We start from the raw sequence: 15278 nt of genomic DNA, 5'->3' as shown, positions 1-15278 counted from the left end.
ATTCATTACAAAATAAAAGAAAAATATTTTACGTCCAAAGAATGATTTGAATTCAATGAAATTTGAACTCTGGACCATTCTGTGCGAACAATACGAGACTGGAATAGAAGGGAGAACCGATAGAGGTACTCAAAATACCCCCCACCACACACCGTCAGGTGGCTTGTGGAGTATGGATGTAGAAGTAGATACCTCCTTAACGGTGATTGTCACGTCCCATTAAATACTCTCTAGCTTGTAACCGTGGCACGTACTAGAAGTGATTCATACATATTACACTTAAAGGTCTCTCTCTCTCATTGACCGCGCGACTGCTACGGCCGCAGGTTCGAATCCTGCTTCGGGCATGGATGTGTGTGATGTCCCTAGGTTAGTTAGGTTTAAGTAGTTCTAAGTTCTAGGGGACTGATGACCTCAGCTGTTAAGTCCCATAGTGTTTAGAACCATTAGACCCCATTCTCTCATTGATACCCCGTATGTCTAGTGTTACGAATGACTCCGTGACAAAAACAATAACAACAAGAAGCCGCTGTTCTCAGCTTAATGAGAATAAAGATTTTATCAATTTCTAGCCATGTTTCACCAGTACACAGTTTTGTATTCGTTATGTTTTACATTGTGGTAAGCTAATAGATTTCAGTTTTCATGACGGCATGCTGTATGTCGCATATACTCTATGAAAATAGACAGACAGGAATACAAAATTTATTTTTAAGGTAAGGTACAGTAGAAGTACGTTATAAAGGTGAGTGATAAGTTTAGTGTTCACTTTCAAATTTGTACGATAATGCAGGGGTTTTCGTTACCGTATGTATTCTGCGCCATCTAAGGTTTCCCTTGAATCCAGTGGTTTTGTCTTTAGAATATAAATGTATCGTACGCTGTTAGAGAGTGGAAAAGTAGAGATACATTGTGAATGTGGTTCGATGAACACTCTGCCAGGCTCTTAAGTGTGAACTGCAGAAGAGTCGTGTAGACCTAGACGTAGAAACGAATTTCGCTACGAGATCGCATTCAATGCTATTTATTCTTGATGACCCGTTTCAATAGCTAAGACTGTCACCTTTTGACTTTTTAATAGCTAGTTGTTATCCATCGAGTTCCATTATGACTGTAACACTCGTGCCATGTTGGCATAATAGTGGATGGTAAGCAGCATATCCCACACCGGTTTGCTAAACATGTAAACAGGTTTTTCACAGCGGAACTAAACGCATTACAAGATTTTTTCTTTGTAAGATCAAAAGAGCACATTCCTATTTGCTGAAACCGGTTATCAGGAATGAGTAGCACTGACTGTAAACTTGGCCATTAAAAGTTTCTTAAGAGCAATTACAAATTGCTCCTTGCCATTCCTAAACTAAAGTCCGTCCGAAAAGGCCTCGGAAGGCTCCATGATACCTGACGGACCGCCGTGTCATCCTCAGCTGCGAGCCGTCACTGAATAAGGAGCACACCACCCTCAGCCATTCTCAGTTCACGATACCAGAGCCGCTACTTTCAGTCAAGGAGATCCTCAGTTGGGCACACAAGGGCTGAGTGCACCCAGCTTGACAACAGAACCCGGCAGACTCGGACCTCCCCACGTGCCAGCCAAGCCCGACTTCTCGTAACTTCGGTGACTTGACGGGAACCTGTGTTACCACAATCGCAAGGCTGTTGGCCTTTCTCATATCTAATTGTCAGAAATGTCAAACCAACTTCTGGTTAAGGACAGCCTACATTAGCGCTAGTGTCTGATTCGTTTACAAACCGTTTCTAATCCATTCTGAAACACCTCTGTTCGTAGGACTCGCTGCGACGGGAGGCGGAGCAGTGGCGCCGTGACGCGGTGCTGGCCGCCGCGACGTCGGCCGCGGCCACCGCCAGCGCCGCCCCGCCGCTTGCCGCCCCCGCAGACGTGGAGGCGGCGAAGGCGGCGCTGGGCGCCCTGGGCGAGCAGCTGGAGGCGGAGCGCGCGCAGCGGCTGCGCTCGGAGGGCGAGTACGACGAGCAGCTGGCCAGGCTCAGCGGCGCCGTGGCCACCGCCAGGGACCTGCACAGGTGAGGGGCGGCCGTGGCCGGCTCTGACGATGTAACCCACGTGACTGGAATTAACGCTATTCCACAGATTAGGTGGCATACACAACTGCAAGGAAAGTGACGTAAATAAGACAACTAGAGGACAAGTCACGCATTATCATGCTCAGATGTATTCGAAAGACCTGAACTGCGTTCCGCCTAATTTGCGTGCTTAATACCATCATATTATCATTCCAGAAGGTGGGATTCCCTGGCCCTCGATCGTTTGTCATTTTTTCCTCTTGGAAAAGTTTCACATGCATATGGTAAGAGCGTACCCAGAATCTCTAAAAGCTCACTTTTCTCTTTCGACAAGGCCGTTGTGTAAGGCCCATATAACGGATCTCATAGGCTGTCTAGGTTGATGATATTTTATTCTGCATTCGAGAATTGGTATCAATTTGAAAAGCGTCTTAACTGTAAGCATGGGCTACATGTTCAGGGGAAGTTTCTAACAAAGAGAAATGTCATTCATTACGCGGGCACTATTAGACTTGTCGCAGTGTTGCGTATCTTGCAGCCATCTGTGGTGTGCAATGAAACTATTGGAAATTGGGCGTGACAGAATTAGCAGAGGTATCAACGTGCTTGTATGAAGATTGGTATGATGAAAGGGGCATCTTAGATTGAGACGTCCCCTTAGAAAAATTTAAAAATGACAGTGCTGGAAAACCTCTTACGTTATTTAATTTTCGAACAACTGAACGTACTCAGACATTTCTCTCTTTACTTATTCTGATCAACACTAAACTGACACACAATATTTCTAGCGCAACGCAATCTGACTTTCAATGATCCCTACAAAAGAATGGCCCTGACATACCTCACAAAAATCTTCGCTACTCGAACTACTGCAATACAGCGAGCGCCAATACTGCCAGCTAAATAAAGGATTCTAACATACTGAAGGCACTAACTACTGATAGGCATAGTTAGCAAATGAAAGATTTTGATAGAGAACAAATAATGACCTTAATAATGTTCAAAAGTCATCATATATATATGTTCATCATATTCAGTATTAAAAATTTACTCTTTCTGATGGACACGCGTCCAGATCGTCCGCTCTCAAGATTCTGCCATCTCTCTTCCCACATCCATCACTGCTGGCGGCTCACCTCCAACTGCGCAACGCTCGCGCTGTTCACATCCAACTGCCCAACACTACAATAGCGAATATTCCAACAATGCCAACCAGCCACAGACTGCTCAAAGCACAGCCAGTGATTTTCATTCAGAGAGCTACGTGGCGTTGCCAACATAAAAACCTAAACAGCCTACTTACACAGCCCCCATGCTCCCCATAAAAACTTTTACAAATTGTTTTGCGCAGTGGCCAATAATGACTTGATAAAATTTTTCATAATTACAATAACAAATATATCAAATGCACACACTTATTGGTGCAATGTTGGTCAAAATCAAAAATTGTTCTCATGAAGACAGTCCCGATCATTCATCACAATAGTAATTACAGTTTTCTTTTTTTTCTCAAAGTCTGAGCAGTAAAAGAAAATGCACATGGATGTAGTGGATTTCCATGCACTCTTGAAGAAGTAGCGTTGTCCTTCCAACGGAAAGACAGTGCTGTCTCTTGACATGCAGATAGGTAATGGGCCACAACAGAGCAAATCCACAACTGAGTCAGTCAAAGTTTTGATGAATATTGGTAGGTAGGTCATCACAGAGCAGACCCACTGTAGTCCTAGTAGAGAGTATGGTACCGGTGGGCCATCAAAGGTGCAGACCCACTGCAGTCCTTGTAGAGACGGTCAGTAACCATCTGTTGCGACTGTGCAAGTGCACAATCACCATCGAAGAGTCTTGCGGACAATATAGCAAGTCCGTAAACCACCACTTGTGCACTGACAAAGTTTTTGGAATTGTCCTTAGAACCAGCAATGCTGTTAACCAGTTCCTTGCTGAATTATTAACACACGTGCAAACACTAACAGTCCCAACTTCTCACATATTGTGCATATACTACGACCAACAGAAACGTGTGCAGTGAAATGAAACTTAATTTAGTAGCGTCGTCATATAATCGTGTAGCTGTCAAAGAAACCGAATGCTAAGTCATCTTTAATCTCACAGAAAGTACTTCAAATAAAGAATGTCTTTTGAAGTAAACCAAAATATTGCATTAAAATCTCACTAGAGGTATATGTTCTAAGTATGTAAGCCGTATATTCGATACGTAAGCGTGCAACTAACAAACAAGAATGTACAAATAACAACGCTGTGTCGTCTGTTCACTGTAACAATGCATTCGTAATTAATGTTTAAATAAGATCTCTTGGTTCTTGACTGGACAGTTAACTTCAAACATTGTTGCATGTTAACAGTTTCTAAGTGTGACAAAGCGTACTAGTAACATGAAATGAAAAGTTTTATCGCAAAAACTAAGTTAAAAAGTAGATTATCTCTCAATAAAGGGTTTTACATGTGAAATGTGGTGCAATCTTTTACCCTTTCTAGTGCGCAGAGCTACATTTTCAAAGCAAATATCATGTTGCATACGTCAGTAAAGAATGCTCAGACTATTATCAAGGTTAGCGTCTATGTTATTTTTCTCTGAACCAGCCGGCGCACGTGGCTGCCTGCGGTGCGAGTCATTGTCTGTCTCTTTGTTGGCGTGCGTCGTTATTAGGATTAGGAGACCTAACTTCTATAAATTCACCTTGTCGAGAGGGCCTTTCCCTGTTTGAATCCCGCCAGTTCTGATGAAATTCAGGTCTGTCGTTACGATTATATCGTCTATCGTCATGTCGGCAGATTCCATAGTTTCTTTCATGTCAGTCACGTGGTGGAGAATTTCTCCCTGAATCGCAACTGCACGGTGGACTGTTGCGTCTGAAGTTATTCTGTCTCCCTTGATAATAATTGTTTTGGTTCTCATATTGTCAGTTTATATGGTTGTCTCTGTCATAGTCATTACCGTGGAGAGCTGATCTATTCCTGTGATTATTATTACTCTGTCAGTGGTTGCCATATGGGTGGTGTCTGTTTTGATCGCGAATTGCGTTGTAAGAATAGCCTTGTCGTGTCCAGTTATTGTTTCTGTCGTCACGGAATTGTGAAGGATGTGACCTCTAATGATTGTTTTCCTCTTTTCGCGTCCCGCAATTGTCAGTGTCAATTTCCAATTCGTGTAACAGTCCCTTAAAAGCTTCAATGTCGTCTTTGCAACGTCCTGCCAAAATAACATGTCGTAAATGTTCAGGCAATTTGATTAAGCAAATGCGGATGACTTCTGAGGGGCTGTATGGGTTTGACAGGTACTGACTCTTGTGCAACATGTCTTCAAAATATTTGACAAGACTGGAAAATTCAGATTGCTCAAAGTGTTTCATCTTCATGATGCTATGTTTTACGCGATCTTGAGTAGCTGGAGACCAATATGCTGAGAGGAATGCTTGATAAAATTCTCCTCGACTTTGACAATCGCTAATGACCAATCGCATTCTTACAGTTGGTTCATTCCCTAAGTAGCCACACATAAATTCTAATCTGTGCTCCAATGACGAGTTGGCAGGAAAACGATGAGAGAATTGATGAAGCCACGCTTGTGGATGAAGGTCGTTGCCAAAGTTCTTAAATGTTTCGAATTTACGTGTAGTAATGAAGAGCTTATAGTCAAAGTCATCGTGTCGGCAAGTCCCATATCGGTCATTGTTACGTCGTGTCAGCGGTTCCATCTCTAAATTCGGTGGGCCTGGCCCATTTCTTTCATAATTTCCGAAATGCCCTGTGTTATTATTTTGTGGCTTTTCCATATTTCTAAGTTCCTCTTCCCGTGTTGGAACGCGAGTCTCCTTTCAAATATGTAATTCTTGTATTACTTGTGCCAACTGATCTTGTGCTTCCCGGATTTCTCTTTTGTGTTGCGTATTAATTTGATTCTGGTTTTGTTTGAATTTCCTAATTTGTTCATACTCTTCTGTGTCATTAAAGTCTACCAGTCCAGTGTCGTAGATTAATTATTTACCTGATCCGAAAGTTCGACTACTTTCTCTGATAATGAACTAATTTCCTCCATGTGCCTTTCTGAACCAATTTTAAGAGTATCTACTGTGTCCTTTAAGTTTTCTTGAGTTTTCGCAAGTTGCGTAACCGAATCGGTAGCTGCAACTGAGTCAGTTATAGCCCGCGATGTCTCGTAATTTTCATGAACAATAGTTTGCAGATCTTTTATGGCTGCTTCGTTATTCTGTAATGCATTTTCATGCCGCGAAAAATAGGCTGAAAATGCTCACAAATTTTTGTTTTTACATCATTACAGACGAATCGATGTTATGTAACTTAGTTAAATCTTCACGTGTTTGTTGAAGTGTTTCTTTAATTTGTTTCTGATTTTGTTCCATTTCTTGCTGCGACTGTTATTGATTTTGTTCCATTGTGTCTAGCTGTTGCTGTGTTTGTCTCTGATTTTGTTTCATTTGTTGCATTAATTTGAATAATAATGTATTAGTGTCTGGAATCTGTTCCTTTATGCTTTTCGCCAGTGCATTTGCACCGGCAACATTCGCATTTTGAAAATCAGATAATGTGTCTTGACTTAATTGAGAAAAGTGTGAGGTTGTAAAACCTGAATCTACGGTATTTGCAAGATTCTGTTCTGTCATTTCGAGTTCCTGGGGCGATCTGTTGCCGACCGATCGATCGACAATACTGCCCTGTTCACTACCTTTTTCACTGTCTACACGATTATTTATTGCTTGGTCCATTTCCCTATGGACAATTACCAAGTTACTATGTTGAACATTAGGTAATTCATTACACAGTGCGCTAACATGCTACTCTCGTCTTCACTGTCCTTTCTCAGTTTACTTTGGAGCGTAGTATTACGTTTTTCACACGCCATAATTGTCACAATATTTCACACGATAACACAGAAAAGCACAATTTGAAGAGTAAAACGAGGAAACACATTAAAATAGCACTGAAAATAATATCCATTTCATTGGAAGTGCGTCTGCGAAATACTTGGTGAAAATCTACATGTGTGCCACAACTTTTTTACACTACAACAATGAAAAAGTACAACTACAAAGGAAATTCTCTCAACAATTACGCTCTAGCAATAAACAATAGCTACACTAATCACACAAACTACAAGAAAAAATCAGAAGATTCCAGGACCGAATCCTGGCAGGGTCGCGATATGAAACGTCCCCTTCGAAAAATTTGAAAATGACAGTGCTGGAAAACCTCTTACGTTATTTGATTTTCAAACAGCTGAGCAGAACTGAACGTACTCAGACATTTCTCTCTTTACTTATTCTGATCAACACTAAACTGACAAAATATTTTTAGTGCAACGCAGTCTGACTTTCAATAATCCCTACAAAAGAATGGCCCCGACTAACAATAACCTATACCTTTCATGAATCACTTACCTCACAAAAATCTTCATTACTCGAACTACTGCAATACAGCGAGTGCCAATACTGCCAGCTACATAAAGGATTCTAACTACTGAAGGCACTAACTACTGAAGGGACTAACTACTGACAGCATAGTTAGCAAATGAAAGATTTTGATAGAGAACAAACAATGTATTTACCTTAATAATGTTCAAAAGTCATCATATATATATATATATATATATATATATATATATATATATATATATATATATATCAGTTCATGATATCCAGTATTACAAATTTAGTCTTTCTGATGGACACACGTCCAGATCACCGCTCTTAAAATTCTACCATCTCTCTCCCCACATGCACCACTGCTGGCGGCTCACCTACAACTGCGCAACGCTACGCGCTGTTCACATCCAACTGCCCAACACTACAATAGCAAATATTCCAACAATACAAACCAGCCACAGATTGCACACAGCACTGTCAGTGATTTTCATACAGAGCGCTACGTGGCGTTACCAACATAAAAACCTAAACAGTCTACTTACATTATCACACATGCACAGCCATCTTACAAGCTTCTACCAGTGTTTTCGATCTTCTGGAAAAAATTCGTGTCTAGGTTCTACCTGTCTAGAATTAGTATAGTTGTAAATTCTTACAACGAGGACCAGTACGATGAGTGTGAACCCTCAGATATATTCGAACAGACGCAGCCAACGTAAAGCGTTATGGCACCTTGGTAAGTGGAGCGGATGGTAATGTTGCAGCGCGCTGGAGGAGCGCTACACGGAGCTGGTGTCGTCGTGCGAGCGCCTGACGCTGGAAGTGGAGGAGCTGGCCCGCTCCCAGCTGCTGGAGGGCGACGCCTGGAGGGCCGAGGTGCGGGGAGAGCGACGCCTCGGCGCAGAGAGGGCAGACGCCCTGCGACAGGTGCGTGCCCACTGTCTGCTGGCGATTGCTCACATGCTCAAAACTCTCTTTTCATGACTGAAAGATAGCATGAATTACACTTCATAATTGTTCCGATTGTAGTCATCAGTACTCACCTCATCCTACATTTTATTACATCGCGTACATCTCTTTACGTTCTCACTCTACATCTACATTTACATGACTACACTGCAGTCCACCTTGCAAAGGGCTGATCGAACCATCTTCACACTATTACTAATATTAATGAACTCTCCCCAGGCATAGTGCAGAAAAATTTATTGTGTGGCAGTTTATTGCTAAATTGTCTCGTCACTTTTTTTATAATTTAAGGATCTTAGCGCAAGCTCCTTCACTCACGTAACTCTATGGCCTGCAGAGATTTTTTTGTTTTTATTTTAACCAAAATTATATGTTGTTCACAAATTGCAACATCCTCTGAGCTTTTCAAGCTAATTAAGGTCATAAAAGCATCGTCTTTTCTGAATACACTTCTGACCAAAAACCAGCTGGAGTTTATAAAGTTTTTTTAACCATAACTTTTGCATTCTTGTGTAGATATTTCCATAGCAACTGTAATCCCCGAAAAATATTTATTTATATCCTAACAAAAAGTGAAATACCGACATTCATAAATTTAGCTCTAAAATTTTTAAATGTAACGAAATATTTTCTTAAAAATTTTCTTTCCCAATTCCACTCTCTTAGTAGCTGAATTTCCAGAAACACTGAATTATGCATTCTTTTATTTCTAACCGAGAAGTCAAATACCACTTGTCATAGATGGAACCTGAAAAATCTTTTAGTAGTTCTTTAGTAATTATTTATTTTCAAAACAAACTTTCACGCTTTATTTCACCCTTTTAGTGGTTGAATTTCCAAAAATGTTGAAACATATATTTATTATTTTGTGACAGAGAAACCAAATACCAGTTTTCGTAGTTCTAACTTCAAAATTCCCTTAATACTTCTAAAATGCGTTTCATTATTTATGTCACTCGTTTCGAAGTGGAATTTCGGACAAGTCCTTCTTAAACGACACCTACACTATAAGAGCCACACCGTTTCCAAGCTTCAACAATCTATCTTTATCGATTTTGGCTGGGTGATGATGATTCAGTGCATCTGTCTGACCCTATTTCACCCCTTTATTGTTTGAAAACAAGATTCTCCAAGGACAGAGAAACACGTATTCTTTCGTCTCTAACCGAGAAGCCAAACGCCAATTTTCAAAGATTTGGCTACAAAAATACTTTCGCAACTAAAGATTTTCATAAAACGTTTCACCTTCTATTATTCTCCCTTAGGGGAGGAAATTCCAAACATAGTGTGATGCGTATGTCTTATTTTTAACAGAGAAGCCAAATATAAATTTTCATACATTTAGATACAAAAATGCTAGCACAATGAAATTTTTCCATTGAACTTTCATCCCATGTTTCACCCCTACAGGGGTTGAATTTCCAGAAACAGTAAACACTTTTTTTTCTGTAACTTGTAACCGAGAAAAACACGGATGGTCATAGATGTGGCTTTAAAAATACTTTAGTAGTTCTTTAATAGTGACATATTTTCAAAAAAGGTCTTCACCAATTATTTCACCCCCATAGGGTTAAATTTCCAAAAATGTTGAAAATGGATTTCTTTATTTGTGCCCAAGAAACCAAATACCAATTTTCGTAGGTCTACCTTCAAAATTTCTTAATAGCGACATTTTTCAAAAAACCATTCATCCCCCATTTCACCCCATCAGGGTTGGAATATCGAAAAATCCCTTCTTAAACGAGGTTAAAGGTATAAAGTTCATACTTTCGCCAACTTTGAAATTCCTATCCTTAGCGGTTTTGGGAGGGCGATGATGAGTCAGTGAGTCAGGACATTGACGTGTATGTATAGAGATGCGCAGATCGCAGAAATCAGTCAAGTCACGTCGCTAATGCTGAATGACAACTGAAAGCAGTGTTCATCACTGTCAGTGACTGCAATTCTAATTATTTCAACATGTGCAATCCTCTCGGTAACCGGTGGTATTCCGCACCCTTGGGATTTTTAGCTGGCTCACGAAAGGCAAGTTTTCACGCTGGGAATGGAATAGTCATAAAGTTTATATAATTTTCTAGGCCTCCACAGCCAGAGTTGACATAAAATTTAGTGAGAATCACAACGCGTCGTAATGTAAACAGCTATACTGAAGAAACGAACATTTTGACCACAGTCGCAGCAGTCTTTTCCTGCATCTTCTCGTGTGCTTTGGGTGTGTGGAGTTACTTATATTTTGATATTACTGCTCAGGTAGTGTCATTACTGTTAACTGAGCATTACGTTACGCCACAATATTGAAGTTCGTTCTTACGATATGCCTCTTGAGGTGGAGGGAGAAGGAAAATTTGGAAATATGTGGTAAAGTCTCATGGGACCAAGCTACTTACGTCATCGGTCCCTAAGCCTACTTACTATTTAATCTGACTCAAACTATAGACAACATACAGACCCTTGCCCGAGGGAGGACTCGAACCTCCAACGGGGGAGGCGGCACGGACCGTGACAAGACTCCCTAGACCGCGCGGCCACCCCGCGTGGCCGAAGGAGAAGGAACTTCATTATAATTGATAGGAGGAAGTGGAGATAACCTGTGGTCTATTACCTCTTGTATTGTTTCCTATGATGATGGTCATCTGTGCATGAGGTGTTGTCTCCAGGTTTTCTCCTACTGGATGCAGACCGCGCGGCCCAGTTACCATTCTTGGTGCAGCCAGTTGGACTCTGCGGGATGGCAGTGAGGATGGGGCAAGTTTGAATCCATCCTTTCCATTAATCTTGTCAGGTGTTAGGTGTTTCGCCAACCCCGGCTGCTTGGCCAGTTCACAAGTTTCGTTAAATTTGATTTCCTTGCCACATTCTTGCTGTGTACTGGCCAATTGGCCGGCCTTGTCGAAACGCAAGATCAGACAAGCCATAGAAGTAATAATACGCCATACAAACATGAAGAGAGAAGATGGATGCAGGCTCGCCCCATCCCGACAACCAGCCCGCAGAGTTCAAAAGACACGAAGCGTAGCAACGACCTCCTAAAAACTTTGACTTCATGCTCAGTGAGCAGTGATGACAAAGTATTAGTGATTTCATGCAGCCGAAGCACGCCAGAAGAAAGCCACTGTAAAGTTGCCAAAATGTTGGTTTATCCAGTATAGTTTTTTTTTTTTTTTTTAACTTTGTGATGTGGTACGCCACTCAGAAAATTTTATGTCAACAGTCATAAAGTCGTTCTTCCACACACGTAGAGCATTGGGACGCTGTCTGCCATCCCAGTTCAGCAGGACTGTCGATGAGGCTGCGCGGCGTGCTGTAAAACAGTATTGTGCGACAAGCACACAGAATCCGTTTTAGCCAAGATAGGAATCTGAAAGGCAATAAGAAAAACTAGCTCACAAAGCCTGAGTGCAGCTGTTAAGCGCGGACACAGTTTGCTGAAATGTCCTAGTAATGGGTTCTGGTTGGCTTATTGTTATTTTTTCGGTAGCGGGGGCGAGGTCTCATGTTTTTGTATTTGTATTTCTCTACGTTAGCCATGACTGTAGGTCTGTCATTTAGAAGGAGGGAATTTCTGCTATCTTCCGCGTGCCTTGGAGTATAGACCGTACTGACTAACGACGAAAAAATGCGAAAAAGTATAAAAGTATTAAACTTGATTATTAAATTATCTAGCCAGGTCTGCTGCAGTTACCCGGCGAAATTCCATGCAGGGATAACCAGGTTTCGAAGAATGAAGCTGGCGGACACTTGCTTCAGGGGCTCCGTTGAGGTCACTTGATGTGGGGGCTCGGTGGGCGACACTTCTTCCAGAGGTTGAAGCAACACGAGATGTCGCAGACATTGAGCACAGTACGAAGCACGACCTGCGCTCTTAGAATCTGCAGTAACTTCTCCAACAATCTTGCACCCTCTCATAGCTTAAAAGCGGCAAGTAAGTCAGTTAATGTGATTCAGGGTCTTATTTCACAGATCTAATTTTCGCAGCCAGCTAGTAATTAACCACTTCTACCCATTGGCCACTTTCACGTCACAGTTATATATATATATATATATATATATATATATATATATATATATATATATATATATATACGATGCGCCAGAGGTATACGCCGAACACGATGTTCTTCCCTCTCGGTAGCATCACGTGGCCATCCGAAGATCGGTTTTCTTGCAACGGTACATTCTTTTGACCACAGCTGACAGCATTCATGTAGAGTGACTTCATCCCTGCCAAGGCGTTATCGCAGGAGAAACATCCACCTCCTCGTAGCCCTGTGACACGGCCTCGTACAGGCTCAGTTATGTGTTAATAATGGCGTCTTTGCGCCTTAAAAGCTCTCGTTACTATCATCACCTCACCACGTCCAATCTCAAAGGTAACTAATGCTCACACCCGCTACAGCGTATATTTACAGCAAAACAGATGTATGTCCTCGTAGCAGCGCTACTAGCGCCACTCTTATGCGACTGGCGTGAAATTTCAATAATCATCATCTTTCAGGTGTAGAAATATCCCTGTCAACTTTCGTTTATGTCGCACATCTCCTTCTTGGTGCTGCGATTTTTTTCCGTCAGTGTACGCGTAACTCACAGCACCCAAGTCAGCCATATTACATTCGTACAATAACAGATTAATGAGAGCACTAAGTGACTTCCAACAAACTTTGAACCTAATTTAAAACCTTTAAGAAACATTTTCTCGCTGCCACCCGGCACAAAACGAAGAAATCAAGAATGTTTATGGCTTACTATAATTTCGCTGTTCATGCAGTAAAACTTGAGCTTCAGGCAAGACGTTTATTATTTCCTTGCAATAAACTCTGTTTGCAATACATTTCGCAGACAGTACCCACATATGCCACCGAATACATCTGCGAAAATACATCATTTTACGACACATATTGCAGGGTGTATGACATAATAAACATTGAGATTCGTGAGAAACCGGCTTTTACTTAAAACGGAGCGCAAATGACCCAGACTCCACTCATGCAGTGGTTAATAATGAATGCACTTGGACACTTCTAACAAACTTTAACCACAGATATAAGACACAAGCCTTTTCTAAACTTGCTCTCGTTCATACGCTAAACGTAAGGTATTTGACATATTAACCAATTTTTAAAGTAATCATAAGTTGGGTTGTATTCTTTTTACTGGTGTACCCGTATATGTTGCATGGGGGCTTATTTATATAAATGAAAATAATTTTTATTTTTCGTAGCTGTATGTCCGATTACGCTGTTTCGTAAACGGTTGGCCCTGACTAGTATTTGTACGCAATCTGACTGCATAGAATAACAACAAAGAATGAAAGAAAATTTCCGTTACACAATTAATTAATTAAGTCCCCAGCAACTATAAAACGTACGAAACCAAAGCACAAGTGTAGTTGTTCTGTGTGTGGGAGTGTGATTCAACGTACACATCTGGCACGGTTCTTCTTCAACAAGACAAGAAATTTTAAATACCATTTATACTGAAGTAATTAAAAGAAAATAGAAATACTATAATTGCGAAAGAAAACCAGAATTACACTCTAATACAAGAACACAAGCCAGATGCTTTGTTGACTGAACTTGTAATGACGCATTATTTACGACATTAAAATAATAAGAAAAAAAGCGAGTTTTGTTACCTTCATTTATATTTATGCAAAGCACTCTAATCATTACAATATCTCCATTAGAACAACATCTGCTGTCTATCCCATCAAACAACTACATAAAACATGGAACAAGCACTCTCCACTATGACTTCTCGACAAGAACTTTTCACTACGACATCTCAGCAAGCACTCACTACTACGAGTTCTCGACAAGCACTGCCAGCGGAGGCGGCGGAATAATACTCTTTGGCGCAATCTCTGGCGCTGTGGCTCAGTGTAGCCACCTTTCATATGCCCTTCCTCCACAGGCCAGAATTTTATGGTATTTTTGCCAGCATTGGTGGTGAAAATACCACCAAATTCGTCCACAAAAATACAGACAAATTTAAAGATAATATTAATATGTAAATATCACATAATTAGATAAAATTTTGGCTCTGCACTGACCTTTCAATAACCTAATATATAAAATACAGTAAGCAATACAAATTCTTTCATACATGTGACTTTACATAATAGTTTACACAATACACAAAAAAATCAGTTTATACAAATGTTCACATAAAATGCTTTCAATGATTAAAAAAAAAAACAAGTAGTTGATAGTTCCAGCAGTAGCACCCAGCAATGGTCAACAGGTGCAAACAGCAACAAGTGACATCATTTCAGTAGAAGCAGTTCCATTAGTGGCACCCAGCAATGTTGAACAAGTGCAGACACCAACAAGTGACATTATGTCAGTAGAAGCAGTTCCATCAGTGGCACCCAGCAATGTTGAACAGGTGCAGACACCAACAAGTGACATCATTCAGCAGAAGCAGTTCCATTAGTGGCACCCAGCAATGTTGAACAAGTGCAGACACCAACAAGTGACATTTCAGTAGAAGCAGTTCCATCAGTGGCACCCAGCAATGTTGAACAGGTGCATACACCAACAAGTGACATTATGTCAGTAGAAACAGTTTGATCAGTGGCACCCAGCAATGTTGAGCAGATGCAGACACCAACAAGTGAAATCATTTCAGTAGAAGCAGTTCCATCAGTGGCACCCAGCAATGTTGAACAAGTGCAGACACCAACAAGTGACATTATTTCAGTAGAACCATTCCATTAGTGGCACCTAGCAATGTTGAACAGATGCAGACACCAACAAGTGACATTATCTCAGTAGAAGCAGTTCATCAGTAGCACCCAGTAATGTTGAACAGGTGCAGACACCAACTAGTGACATCATTTCAGTAGAATCAGTTCCATCAGTGGCA

The 15278-nt window shown here is 41.0% G+C and overlaps 1 protein-coding gene across 1 annotated transcript in view; it reads left to right on the top strand.

Moving 5' to 3' along the window:
- The window catches only part of LOC124805608 (TNF receptor-associated factor 3), a 57587-nt gene that overhangs the window by 2554 nt on the left and 39755 nt on the right, over positions 1-15278 (top strand). Inside the window, exons 5-6 of the mRNA XM_047266175.1 lie at positions 1899-2043; positions 8210-8372. Coding sequence (XP_047122131.1) covers positions 1899-2043; positions 8210-8372 — 308 coding nt within the window. The remainder of the gene's footprint in view (positions 1-1898; positions 2044-8209; positions 8373-15278) is intronic.

Source organism: Schistocerca piceifrons, chromosome 7, assembly GCF_021461385.2.
Source record: "Schistocerca piceifrons isolate TAMUIC-IGC-003096 chromosome 7, iqSchPice1.1, whole genome shotgun sequence".
NCBI classification, from domain to species: domain Eukaryota; kingdom Metazoa; phylum Arthropoda; class Insecta; order Orthoptera; family Acrididae; genus Schistocerca; species Schistocerca piceifrons.
This window is presented reverse-complemented; position numbering and strand designations above follow the sequence as displayed.